Source organism: Tachysurus fulvidraco, chromosome 25 (genome assembly GCF_022655615.1).
Source record: "Tachysurus fulvidraco isolate hzauxx_2018 chromosome 25, HZAU_PFXX_2.0, whole genome shotgun sequence".
NCBI classification, from domain to species: Eukaryota; Metazoa; Chordata; class Actinopteri; order Siluriformes; family Bagridae; genus Tachysurus; species Tachysurus fulvidraco.
In genome coordinates this window covers 9,510,822-9,525,805 of record NC_062542.1, presented here as the reverse complement: position 1 = coordinate 9,525,805, position 14,984 = coordinate 9,510,822, and the positions used below count along the sequence as shown (strand labels likewise).

At 37.8% G+C, this 14,984-nt stretch overlaps 1 protein-coding gene across 1 annotated transcript in view; it reads right to left on the bottom strand.

The window, feature by feature from the left end:
• The window catches only part of pxdc1b (PX domain containing 1b), a 39,932-nt gene that overhangs the window by 5,333 nt on the left and 19,615 nt on the right, over positions 1–14,984 (bottom strand). Inside the window, exon 2 of the mRNA XM_027173178.2 lies at positions 1,326–1,417. Within this exon, the coding sequence (XP_027028979.1) occupies positions 1,326–1,417 (92 nt within the window). The remainder of the gene's footprint in view (positions 1–1,325; positions 1,418–14,984) is intronic.

Here is a 14,984-nt window from a genome sequence, read left to right as displayed (position 1 = left end):
ACAATTAATACCTTTATTTATGTCTCTCAAATAATTTTTAATAATAAGTAAATCAAGAATAAGACCTGCTTTTTCATTATATGTCTTAGAAATGTCAATAAATGTCTTATTAATTGCTTGTGAAAAACAATCATCTGCCTCCAGTTGTCTTAACCTACAGCCGTGTACCATCCTACCTACTCAGAACCCTAAGTAAGTCTTAATGATTTCATAATGGAATGTATATATGGTGTGCACAATGACCCTATATATGGGTATACATTGTAATAGGTGTTTAAAGTGAAGGCCAATTGTGTTTAAGGCCCACTAACAGTTTAACACTGGCGATTTCCTGAAGAGGAAAAGTGTAAGTTACATAACCACAAATAATATATCATTTGACCTTGATATGTCAATAAATATTTTTCTTTACATTAAATGTGTTTTAAATAAGTTATTTAATGACAGAATAGAGTTTATGAGTTGATTGACAGTATTAAAGATGACAGTCAAGACTAATGAATGTGCACACACTTCCCATCATAATAAGCCCCTGATAATACTGTAGCAAACCCATGTTTTAACAGACCCTCAGCAGGAAGTTTGTTCTGGTATGTTGCTCATTTTGACATCTAAGCTAGCTCATTGTACTGATAGAACTAGCAAACCAATGTGAGTTGGTAAACCAAAGAAAATCCTCTAATGTTAGCTACATTTCATAAGAATTTACTGACTAATTGGCCTTCAAAATTACAGAAGTACAATCAAAATTAAATAAGGATCACACAGCTGTGCTAAATCGTAGTAACAATTTTTCTTTGTTGCATTGAACGGCTTTACAGAACATAAACATAGAAATAAAGGTTAATATAAAGAATAATATAAAGATTAATAGAATACAAAATTCAAGATCAATATTATACATATTTAGTTCACAATGTGTATGTATTTGTCCCCTATAAACAAGTCTGAGGAGACTCAGGCAGCAGTGGCAAGGAAAACTCACTTAGATGATAAGGAAGAAACCTTGAGAGAACCAGACTAAAAGGTCCATCACCAATACTGTATGTATACTGCAGAAGAGAATCCGACATCTTGGTAGATGCCATAAGAAGTTCAGGGTGTTTTGATAGCAAAGTGATGCCCTACCCTGTACTAGTATGGTCAACCTAATGATGTGCTCCAGAAAACTATAATTTATAATACTTATTAAATATTTTTATTAGGGCATTGTTGGTTGTTAATTGACATTACTGTTTTATCTGTCACTTGGCACTTAAGATCAGGGTATTTTCTGTATAGTATTATATCCCTGTGGTTCTTTAACAAAAGTAAGTGCTACTTACCTTCCAAGGCATATTGATAGCATTCTTCAGCAGCCTCTCCACCTTATTTAGCTTGACCTCAATGTCCTTTGCCTTTTTAATCTCCATGAGACCTGGAAACATAAATATCCAAATACAACATCAACGTCACTTACAACAATTTAATGGGAAAAAGCAACTGTACGCACACCATCTATTTGTACCAGTAATGACTTCATGAATTATTTCAATAGAAAAAATTAAAGATCAGGCAGAAAATTCAGACCATTCATTTAATACCAAATAATTTGATAAAGCTGTAGATAATATTTTTGTTTTTGATCAGTACTTATAGCATTTTACTTAATTTTTATTTTTCCTTCTTCAAAATTATCAACCTGCATACTGGATCCCTTACACACATGCTTCTTTAAATAGATATTACCAGTAGCTACCCAACCCATTCTAAAAAGATAACAAATTCTTCCTTTAGTACTGGCTATGTGTCGAAATCTTTTAAGCTAGCGGTTATCCAACCTTTGAATAAAAAAGCTGACCTTGACCCAAGCCAGCTGTGTGACTAGGCCAATATCAAACCTCCCCTCCAAGATTCTAGAAAAGGTTGTAGCTCAGCATTTATGCTCATACATAGGAATAACATTCATAAAATGTACCAGTCAAGAGTTAGGCATCATAATAGCTCAGAAACAGCACTGGTTAAAGTTGTAAATGACCTGTTAATGGCCTCTGATCAGGGTTGTGACTCTTTGCTGGTGTTGCTTGATCTTGAATTTGTGGATCAGCATTGGAATGGTCTGCTTCCTACCTAGAAGGACGCTCATATCAGGTAACATGGAAGGGGGTGACATCTGCTCCATGCAGACACTCCACTGGTGTCCCACAGGGCTCAGCACTTGGACCTCTTCATTTCTCCCTGTATAGTCACTCTCTTGGTAAAGTTATTTCTTTTACCACTGCTACGCTGATGATGCACAACTTATCTTCTCTTTCCCACCCTCAGATACCACAGCTTCTGACCAGATCCCAGCATGTCTGTCAGACATACTGTATCATTGTGGATGACGGCTCATCAGTTGAAGCTCAATCCTAGCAAAAATGAACTGCTGATCATCCCAGGATATCTTGCAATATCACTGCATAAAGATCTGATCTCCCCTTCAGTCACAGCTTGCAACTGTCCTTTTCCTCACATGTTGCTAATGTAACACACTCATGTCAGTTTTTTCTCTACAACATTAGACGGATTAAGCCAATTTTGTCCACACAGGCTGCTCACTTGCACTTGTCATCTCAAGACTGGACTACTGCAACTCACTGCTGGCAGGTCTACCTATGAACACAATTTGTCCCCTGCAAATGATCCAAAATGCTGTTGCATGACTTGTTTTCAACCTTCAAAGTTCTCACATACCACCCCGCTGCTGTGCTTCCTCCACTGGCTTCCGGTAGCTGCACACATCAGATTCAAACACTGATGCTTGCCTACAAAGACAAAACTGCTACCCCTTGGTGCAATAATTCATAAATATGATATAGCTGCATGATGACATATATGTTTTAGCTAAGTCAGATGTGATTCACCAGCTTCATAAGATCGAAGATTGTGTGAAGGACATCAGACAGTGGATGCTTACTAACTTCCTCCTGTTTAACTCTGACAAGACGGAAGTGCTTTTACTAGGACAGACAGAAGTAAGCTTTCTGATTACAGATTAACTCTGGATGGTCTTACCAGTCTTTCATTTGAAGCTCACATAAATAATATAACAATGGTAGCCTTCTTTCATCTCAGAGATATTGCTAAGATAAGAAATATGATGTCATTACATGAGGCAAAAGCAAAGGTTCATGCATTTGTTACCTCTAGGTTGGATTATTGTAATGCGTTACTGTCTGGATGTTTCAGTAGAAGCATAAACAAGCTCCAGAACACAGCAGCTAGAGTTCTAACTATAACCAGATGATATGAACATATCACCCCTATCTTATCCTCATTGCATTGGCTCCCAGTCAGGTTTTGCATTGATTATAAAATACCATTAATAAACTATAAAGCACTTAAAGGTCATGCACCTTTTGTCATGCATGTCATTAAAGGTCATGCATCTTTTGTTTTTTTATTATCCATAACGCCTACGTTGATCAAAAGGTGCAGGCTATTTGGTATTACCTCAAGTACAAAAGGTTACAGCAGGGGGCAGAGCATAGTCATGGACCAGTCTCAGTGTTTAAGCACCCCTAAAATTTTTATTAATATTTTAGTCCAGCGGGTCACCGCTGCTGTGGAGTAGCACATGACCTGAGTGATCGTCTATAGTCATAAACGGAGAGAAGTAGCGCCGGATACAATGTTCTTCCGCAAGACGCATGCAGTTTTGTTTATTAACTGCTAGAGCGTGAAACAAAAACAGCAAATAACAAACTGCGTACCTGTGTAGTGCATACGTGTTTCTGTTGTTAAAGTTTATCGTTAATACTCATTTTAACAATGATACTCACAATCGGGAGTAATGTAAACATGACGTCACGTGCGTCTTTTCTGGTCAGTAGTCATGGAAACATGAAGCCCTGGCATTTAGACCAGAGTGAAAATAAACGACATATCACTGTATACCACCAATATGTGTGAAAACACTCACTGTGGCTTTTTAAATTAATTGTTATTCATTCCTTGATTTAGATCTGTTATTTTTCAGTTGTGGCTGCAGGGGCGGTTCTAGGATTTCATCTTTAGGGGGGCTTAGCCCTCAGTGAGAATTTAAAAGAAGAGTTTTATATTACTATATATTATATGACTACATAGTAAGCCAAAAGTTATGGTATTATTTTAAAAAAAATACACAAATCTCTGTACGTTAACTTCACTACTATAGCAGAAACATGCAGTAATAGTACAACTTTTTATACTTACATTTACATTTACAGCATTTGGCAGATGCCCTTATCCAGAGCGACATACATAAGTGCTTAAATCTCTAACATTGAATACATTAATGCTGGTTCACTAGGTTACATACTTAAGATACCATGAGTTTAAAACATTTGTTCAAAGTTACAATGAAAAAGTGTCAAAGGTTGTATTTTTTATTTTTATTTTTATTTTTTTAAATGCAAAAGATAATTAAAGAAGTGCTAGTTGAAGTGTTTCCTGAATAAGTAGGTCTTCAACCACCGCTTGAAAATAGCCAGTGACTCAGCTGTCCAGACCTCTAGGGGAAGTTCATTCCACCACCTTGGTGCCAGAACAGAGAAGATAAGTTGTGTATCATCAGCATAGCAGTGGTAAGAGAACCCATGTGATGAAATAAGTTCACCAAGAGAGTGAGTATACAGGGAGAAAAGAAGAGGACCACGTACTGAGCCCTGTGGGACGCCAGTGGAGAGTCTGCATGGAGCAGATGTCACTCCCCCCATGTTACCTAATATGAGCGTCCTTCCAGGTAGGAAGCAAACTATTCCCAAGCTGATCCGCAAATCCCAAGACTCTTGAGGATGGATAAGAGAGTCTTGTGGTTGACCGTATCAAACGCTGCTGAAAGGTCAAGGAGGATAAGGATGGATGACAGTTTGGCTGATCTAGCAGCATGTAGCTTCTCAGAGACATCCAAAAGGGCTGTCTCTGTAGAGTGAGCTGCTTTAAAGCCAGACTGGTTGGGGTCTTGGAGGTTGTTCTGTGAGAGAGAGACAGACAGTTGATTATAGATAATGCGTTCAAGAATTTTTGAAAGAAATGGGAGGTGTGATACCGGTCTGTAGTTACTGATGCCTGATGGATCCATAGCAGGTTTCTTTAGGATGGGAATAACCCTTGCTCTCTTGAAAGTAGTTGGTACCTGACCAGATGCTATGGATCTATTGACGATAGTGGAAATGAAGGGCAAAAGGTCTTGTGAGATGGTCTGGAGCATAGTGGAAGGGAGTGGATCCAATGGGCAGGTGGTAGGATTGCAGGACTGGATGAGTTGTAAAATCTCTTCTGCTGCCACAGTTGAGAAATGTTACAACGCAGGTGTAGGGGAATCCATACTCTGAGATGTAAGTGCAGTCGGGGCTGAAATGAAGGTCCGGCAGATTTCCTCAATCTTCTCCTGGTAGAAAGAAGCAAAGTCTTCTGCAGTCAGGGAGGATGAAGAAGGTGGAGCCGAGGGGTTGAGCAGAGAAGAGATGATGTTGTGGAATTTCTGAGGGTCATGTGAAGAAGCTTCAAGCTTTTCCTTGTAGAAGGAAGTCTTGGCAGAAGTCACATCTGAGGAGAGCTTGACAAGAAGTGTTTGGTAAAAATCAAGATCTGCATCAAGTTGTGATTTTTTCCACTTTCTCTCTGATGATCTTAGCTCTCTTTGATTGTTGTGCAGCACATCTGAAATCCAAGGAGCAGAACAAGAAGTTTTCTTGGGTTTAGTGAACATAGGGCAGAGGAAGTCCACAGTTGAGAGAAAGAGACTAGAGGAAAGTATCTGTGGCTGAGTCCAAGGGTAGTGAGGAAAAAGACTCAGGATCAGTACCTGTACCAATATCTGTACCTCCAACAAACTTTTACTTCTGGGATGACATAAAATACATCCTCACAATACATACATTTTAAAAGAAATGTCTCCAATTAAATAATGAAAACTACTATAGAAATATGTTTTCATTTGAAAAACATGCTTTTGTGGGAGAAACAGACACAAAACACAACCTTGCAAACAATTTGAACACAAATAGCATAACATTGTACAACCTCATGAGTACCAAACTCCCTGGATTTGTGAAAATTCCTTGCAGTTAATTTTTATAAAAAAAACCTTCTATAACCATCTTTACGGTTTGCCGCCGATTAACATTATAGATAAATGCCTCCAGCTCTGACTGCGCGTGCACGCTGTGCGTGTTTGTGCTTCTCCGTTCAAATAAAGCAGACAGCTGATGACACACTATTGAAAGACTACAACACACGCGCGTAAAGCAAAGTAAAAAAAAAATCGCTCTTGGATCAAAATGATAATTAATTTTCTTTCCCATCTACGTCATGTCCTACATTTTAACATAATTTTTATTTTTTATGAAAGTAAAAATTATACTTACAGATTTAGTGTGGCTGAGATCACAGACAGGGGGGCTGGAGCCACCCTAAAAAGGTCTAGAACCATCCCGTGTGGCTGACTATCAAACTAGACAATAAAAGAAAGTTTGTTGTTTTTCTTTTGCTGTATTTATTCATTCTTCTCACACAGAGGATTTAACCTGAACCCCTAGCATTTCTCTCTCTCTCTCTCTCTCTCTCTCTCTCTCTCTCTCTCTCTCTCTCTCTCTCTCTCTCTCTCTCTCAGAGCTGATCCTGACATCCCTTGGGCCCTAAGAAAAATTCTGCTAAGGGGCCCTCCTACCTGACCCGTGAGCCATGTAAACCATTTGCTACACATTCACACTTGACAGCATCTCCTCTACTAACAAATTTCAGCATAGCACCTGTAAGTTATAGATAACTATTATTCATTTTATAAGCTGCATTAGGCCCCACTTAAACTGCCTCCCTCAGATTCCTCTTTATCCATTTTCAAATATGAAATACTATTTATAATATGAGTTGGCTCTTGCAATATTCAACTAGTGAATATGCAATAGCAGATATCAGAAATAATTTTTACTAGTGTAAAATGTAATTCCTGATATCAAAAATATGGTTACTACTAGAAATCACACTCTTAATACTTACATTTTAAGTATTGAAAACTGGATACTTGATATCAAAAATCCATATCATGTGAATGTATAAAAGCTAAAATGGCTTGCCATACCGTATCACTGTGTTCTATAGTATGCATGAGAGCAATAATTGTTCCCTGATGGTTATTATTTACTTAGGGATATGCATTCATGTTGGCCTGACATTATGCCCATTAATGTAAATCCATTGGTTTCCATATTGCATTAACGTTGTTGTAACCTTGATTGAGAGACTATACAGATTGTCATTTAGGAGTGCTAACACGCTACTGTACTTTTTGTACTGGTCCCCACACAGATGTTGCTGCTGGAAAGTGCGCGTGTCATGTTATCGAGCTGCCGTTTATAAACACCATTGCCAAATAAATAAATAAATAAACAAACAAACAAACAAACAAACAAACAAACATCGCTGCCCTTAGACGTTTATGTTCACGCAATAAATTGTTGTGAGACAGACAGGCCAAGAGATGCACTGGCAGCACTGCAGCTAATTTATCTAGTCAGATAGAGACTAGAGACAGAATCACATCAACTTAATATTACTGTTATTTGCTCTTGCTGACATCAAACTTGAAGAGAACAAAAGTTTACCTGATTGCTGTTCTGACATTTCACTCTCATTTTGTTTCTTTTTTCATGGCCAGATGGATAACTCCGCTTCATATTGTCATCTACACAGCAGGGACAATTCTAGGGTCAGAGATTTAGGGGTGCTGAGCTCCTTTTTAGGGGTGCTAAAGCTAAGGATATGATCAAAAGGCACACTGAGGAGTGTCATTTTAAATGTCTTTATTATTATTATTATTATTATTATTATTATTATTATTATTATTATTATTATTACTATTATTATTATTGGGCTTTTAACTTTTTATTAAATGACAAATTCTTTTCACAAGATCATTATGTCCCTAGTCTCTCACCTGATTCTGTCTTTTTTCTTTTAAAGAACTGTCGTATGTTCATTGCTCACTGGCAGGCCACACACACACACACACACACACACACACACACACACACACACACACACACACACACACAGAGAGAGAAAGAGAGAGAGAGAGAGAGAGAGAGAGAGAGAGAGAGAGAGAGAGAGAGAGAGAGCGTAATGCTAGGGGTTCAGGAGTTAAGCCTGGTTCAGGTCCAGTGCTACTCCACAGTGGCGGTGACCCGCTGGACTAAAATATTAGAAAAAAAGGGGCTAGCTTCGCCCATGCTACACAGTAAAAATTAACACGTGCTGTAAAATGAGGCAGGGGGAGGCGGGACCTTGCGTAATTTGCAGGGCCCTACGCAACTTGCGTAGTGTGCATATAGGGCCGATCAGCTCTGCTCTCTCTCTCTCTCTCTCTCTCTCTCTCTCTCTTTCTTTCTCTTTCTTTCTGTGTGTGTGGCCTGCCGGTGAGCAATGGACATACGACAGTTCTTTAAAAGAAAAAAGACAGATTCAGCTGGAGGCAATAGGAGATGCAATAGGACAAGTGTGACAAATAGGAGTGAGCTCTTTATCCTGCCAGGAGAATTGTTGATTGCGTATTTGGAGTCAGGGAAATCCCAGGATGATGGGGTTACGAGGAGAGGATATCACAAAAAATATAAGATCTTCTACATGGAACAGCCTCACCTGAAGTGATTTTTGGTGAGTGATTCTATCTGCAGTGGGCTGGTTGTTCACAGCAGTTTCTGTCAGTGGGGCGGCACATGGAATGGTGATTTGGTGCTTGTACAAGATGGATGTTAGTGTTTGGCACAGAGGTTAGTTGTTCCTGATAGGCCGCCAGGAGTCTGACTTGTTGTGCCACGAGGGCCTTTAGCTGTGCTAACTCTGCTGGATTCACACTCAGTGAAGTACTCTGCAATGAACCCCAAGACACTGAATTTTATTTCAGAGATTCAATCCAAATAATCCATATGCAGAGTTAATTGCAGTCAAAAACAAACATACAAAATAATCCAGAACGGGAGAGGCAGAAAAAAAAGGTTAAGGGACAAGCACAGAACAAAATAAAACCCAATACAAAATCCGAGAAATGGGCAAGAAAAACACAAAGAGCAGTAGTGAGAGCATGCTATGAATAGGAACAAACCAGGAAGTGTCGTTTGACATGGGGAGAGTCCATGTTCTGAAGAGGGCTCCCTCTGGCTGTTAGAAAGTGTATAGCATGGGAGATTTTCACAGCTATCAAATAAATTGAATATCATATATGAAAGTATGGACAAACATAACTAGTCACTCATCATTTGTTGGCTTAAACCTATGTAGCTAGTCCACGCTTAAGTGGCCAATTCTGATAATCCTTTTATGTAGTGGCTTACTTGCATTTCCTAGACTTTCTTGTCATTTACCTGTGTTTGGGTCGACTAAATGAAGGGGCAATTTTAGAGAATCCATATTTTTTCAAACATTAATGTTTACCCACTCCTAACTGCTTCACGGGTTTGCTTTCATCAGTGAAGCATCTAAAGAGAAAACTGAACGGATCAATATATACACCACAGATATTGTCGGACCATTAGCAGCCTGGTACAATGACCATGCATAAACCTAAAAACAATCAAGTAGGAAATTAGAATGTAAATGGTGTCAAACACGGGCATAAATTTCATTTAACAGTGGGGGGGGGGGGGACAATAAATATAAAATTTCTCATGAGCAATTTTTGAAGGGGGGGACACAAATAATACAGTCAAATTGTACTTAAAAAGATATGTCCCCACAGTTAAAAACTTTGCTTTTATCATTATTATTGTAGCATGGAGACTGCATCATTATGGATATTTTCAAGGTTTTTCTCAGGTTCAAATTTTCCTTTTCTCCGTCATTTTTTCTAGTCTATTACATTGCAAGGCAAGGCAAGTTTATTTATACTATAGCACATTTCATACACAATGGTAATTCAAAGTGCTTTACATAAAGAAAGTAAAGCTATCATAAAAAAATAATCACAACAATAAAAACAAGTAATTAAAAAAGGTTTAAAATTTTATTTAAAATTAATTAAGACAAGAACAGAATAGAAATTGATTATACAAAAAATACAGTGGGGTCGTAGCACAGTGCTCATTCAGTAAATGCACAGCTAAACAATATGCTAATTGTGGCCGTTAATGTTAATGTCCCAAATAAAACAATTCATGAGAAACGGCTTTGGCGTGTTAGTTGCAGTGCACTATGCAACAAGCTATTCTAAACAAGCTAACGTTAACTAAATAAGTAATATTTTAATCGCTAATCGGTAATCAGCATTTTTGCCACAACTAATGAATCTGCATCAACTACATTAAAAAGAATCGCTTTATTTAAAGTGAATAAAATCCCCTACTTATTTATCACTTCAACAAATACTGTCTCTGAGCTATGATAAGACCTATATCCTGACCGATACATTTCAATGTTACTCCTCTGTATGTATGAGTATAATTTCTGTGCTACAACCTTTTCTAGGGATTAAGTGAGATAAATTCAAGGTTTAATATTGTCCAGCTATAGCAATATTATATGTTTTGAGGTTGGGTTTTTAGTCAGGGGTTTGATAACTGCTGGATTAAATGATTTAGGCACATAGTCAGTAATAAGGGAAGTATGTATTATCTTTCAATTTAGTATGGTTGCAATTGGTATTATCTGTTTAAAGAAACATTTAGGCAAAAGAAATTCATCTTGAAGAGGAGTAAAACATTCTAAATGCTATAAAATTGTTTGGTTTTAAATTAATATAATGTTAATAATAATTTATTTTGAATTAATTGTCTTCCTGTATTTTTCATTTAAAAAAACCCACTACACAGGTACACAGTTTTTTTTGTCGCGCTGCTGTTTTTGTTTCACGCTCAGTTAATAAACAGAACTGCATGTGTCCTGCGGAAGAACATTGTAACCGGCGCTACTTCTCTATGGAATAAAAACACTGTCAATAATAATCGTACGTAATTCAAAGCATTGTGTGTGATTTTTAATTTAGTTGTGCGTAATTTAAAACTATTGTACGTAATTATGTTTTTTGTGGAGTTGGATCCCAAAATCTACAGCTACGACACTTTACAGATACGAGATTTTGTGTGTTTGTTCAAATACAACTCCAAAATGTACGACTATGACAGTTTACAGACACAACGCTTCTTTTCACAACACCTCTTTTTTACACACAAAAACGGTCTGCGAAACAACTGTCAAAAATACGTCATCACGTTCACAGGCATTACTATCCGAGGGAAGATGAATCGATTCCACGAAGCACGCATGCGCCCCGTCCTCTTCTAAACCACTCATAGAAACCACTGGTGCCGAAATGGCGGGTTAGTTATCACTAATAACAGAGAGAATTTTGTGCTAACACTTTAAAATAATGGTCTGTTGGTAACGAGTGACTATGCAGGAAGTAATAGGTAGTACTGCATTAACACTGAGCTTAATACTACTAACTAATATGGAAGCAAGATGAACTAAGCAGTATAAGTAATAGCATAGGGAATCGAACACCGACCCTGGAGCTGTGAGGCGAACGTGCTAACCACTAAGCCACCGATATGTTTTCCACCCATATCATAGTCTTTAACCAGCTGTAATTTCTTAATATAATGAGTTTTGTTTTTCCACAGAAATTGGAAAACGATCGAATTAGCTTTTTTAACATTAACTGTAGAAACATACAGGGAGTGGCATGGATAGATTATTTTGGAAATAGCTCAAAGATTTCCTCATATCTATTAACTGGTTAGAAAAGTTAACGTCTTCTCTTCTAATAGCATTTTTAGATAAAACTATTCCTAAATATTTCACTTCGTCTTTAACCTAAATTGAAGAGATGATAGAGTCCGTTGATGAGTAAATGGGAAGTAGCTCACATTTTTTAATATTAAGGGTAAATCCTGAAGCTTTAGGGAAAATCGAGGCTGAATTTAGGGCAACATCAACCATGAATTTATTCTTTAAAAGGATTGCTGTGTCGTCTGCAAATTGACTAATTTTAAATTCCTTGTCAAATATTGAGATCCAATGCAAATGGGGGTTATGATTAATGAGTAATATAAGTGATTGAGTGGCTAGAATAAACAGTTTGGGAGAAATCAGGCATCCCTGCCTAATACCGCGGAGCACTTCAAACCTAGGAGTTATACTAGGATTCAGGGATACAGAACTATATGTCAGTATAAAACATCTGTGTTAGCACAAATTTCTCTCTGTTATTAGTGATAACTAACCTGCCATTTCGGCACCAGTGGTTTCTATGAATGGTTTAGAAGAGGGCGGGGTGCATGCGTACTTCGTGGAATCGATTCATCTTCCCTCGGATAGTAATGTCTGTGAACGTGATGACGTATTTTTGACAGTTGTTTCGCAGACCGTTTTTGTGTGTAAAAAAGAGGTGTTGTGAAAACAAGCGTTGTGTCTGTAAACTGTCATAGTCGTACATTTTGGAGTTGTATTAGAACAAACACACAAAATCTCGTATCTGTAAACTGTCGTGGCCGTAGATTTTGGGATCCAACTCCACAAAAAACATAATTACGTACAATAGTTTTAAATTACGCACAACTAATTTAAAATTTACACACAATGCTTTGAATTACGTACGATTATTATTGACAGTGTTTTTATTTCATACTTCTCTTTGTTTATGACTATGGACGAGTCACTCAGGTCCTGTGCTACTCCACAGCGGCGGTGACCCGCTGGACTAAAATATTAATAAAAATTTTAGGGGTGCTGAGCTCCTTTTTGTATATAAAATATATGTATGTATACCTAAATAATTGTGTAAATAGAAAAAAAACACACAAACTGCATTTAGAAACAGTTGAGTTCCCCCTCCCCTTCCTCACAGTGGTTTGACCCACTGCCTGCTTTCCCAGTTCATCTCACCTACTCTGCACACACGAGTCAGGTGTGTGGCTGCGGCTCAATTAATGTTGAGCTCCATTAATTACTGATCAGAGTTGTGTCTCTTTGATGACCTTCTTATCCAGACTGCACAGGCTCCAAGTCAAATTTTGCACTGAATATTAAAAAACCTTTACTGACCTATAAAGAACTGAATGGTCTCAAGCCACAATTGATCAAAAGGTGCAGGCTATTTGGTAGTACCTCAAGTAGTCAAGACTACAGCAGGGGGCAAAGCTTTTTCTTACAAAGTTATGGAAAATCCTTTTAGATAGTGTTTGGGACTCAAACACAGTCTCACTGATCATTTGTTTTGTGACCGCTTTTTCTTGGACCTGCCTGATCTATCCTGGTGCCCTGCTTCTGGTTGGAGTCTCATTGGTTGTGCACACAGCTGCTGAGGATGGCTGTGACCCATGGGATTGCTGTGTATAAAACCATTTGGAGACTATCACGATAACAAAGCTATTGCTTAGCAGATCAGGCATTTAGGTAAATGAAGGAGTGATTATGAGCATGAAACACAGAGCACCTTTAATTAACATTTGCACACACATACACATATAAAGAATTGACAGAAGGAATTAAATTTGTAGAAGAAGAATAACATTGTACTGGGTTTTATGACAAAGTATGGATTTGACCTAGACATGATTTCAGAAAACCATTAGTACATTACTTTCAACCTGTGTATTATCTTGAATTGGGTTATGAAGCTCTTAATGCTTACTGCAACAACTTACTGAGAGTTGGGAGGTCCAAAAAACACTAAAAAGTCAAAAGAAACAAAGGTGCAGCAGTACAAGTGTGGCATGCTTTCCTGATTCAAGATAGAGTCACTGAGAAAGTATGATAGCCTAGTATTGTACTAATCCTTAACATTCTGCCATCCCTGCTCAGAAATGTAAGATATCAATGCTAGTGATTTCGATCCACGCTTATACATCACTGCCAGTGGGTGATGATCAAGAATCACAGCACTGTTTCTTTAGAGGTTAAATGGAAAGGCCCTTTTCAAGTTCTCCTAGTAACTGACTTGGTAGTGTTGTGTCATAAGACCCGGATACATGCAAATCACTGTAAAGTGGTACTACCAGCTAAATAAAGATACCTTGTGCGTTCTGAGAGAAAATGTAAGACTAGGTACATTCCCAGAAGTCAACCAACAAATTTCACTCCAAATGAAAGACATGTAATAGTCTGTTGGGTCAGAAAGGCCTCTTTTACTTTGTCCTATGTTAATGTTCATGAGTCTGCCATCAGGTGAACACTGAACAACCTTGGTTTGCAAAGCAAGAATAAAGCCACTTCCCTACAAAAAGAACATTGCTGCCCATGAAGTTTGCTAAAGATCATGTGGAGAAGCCAGAGGACTATTGAAAAAATTATTTGTGGAGGAATGAGAGAAAAATGAAACTTTTTGTTTTAAAAAGATATGCATTATTTTTGGAGAAAGTAAAATACTGAATTCCAGGATAAGAACCTTATACAGTCTGTGAAACATGGTGGTGTTAGTACCATGCTTTGGAGTGGTATTGCTGCATCTGGGCCAGGACAGCTTGTCATCATTCTGTCCATGAACTGAATCTTAAGAAAAAATGTGTCATACACCAAGACAATGATCACAAGCACCCAAGTCTTTCTACCAAGAATGATTAAAGAGGAACAAAGATAATGTGTTAGAATGGCCAAGTAAAAGAAAAATTGTGGAAGAACCTAAAAAGCAAGCAATTCATGTAATGACACCCACTAAAATCCGATTGTTGAAGTTCTTGTGTACTGAGGAATTGAATAAAATTCTTCATACTGACGTGTGTGTGACAATGTGACATCATCAGAATTCCCAACATAGTGCTGAGTGTTTTCATAAGACACGTATGTTCTGGTAATTTTGTGATTCCAGTTATTTTTGGTGTCCATGTGCACACCATGCGACTGATGTCATCAGGATACTGGTAAAATAATTACATTGTGCTAAGCATTTTGAGTCACATGTATGTCATGGTACTTTTTTGATTACATTGAATGTTTGAAACTTAGCCAGCCTGGGAACATTCCTTCAATATAAGTAAATGGAATTTTCTGGT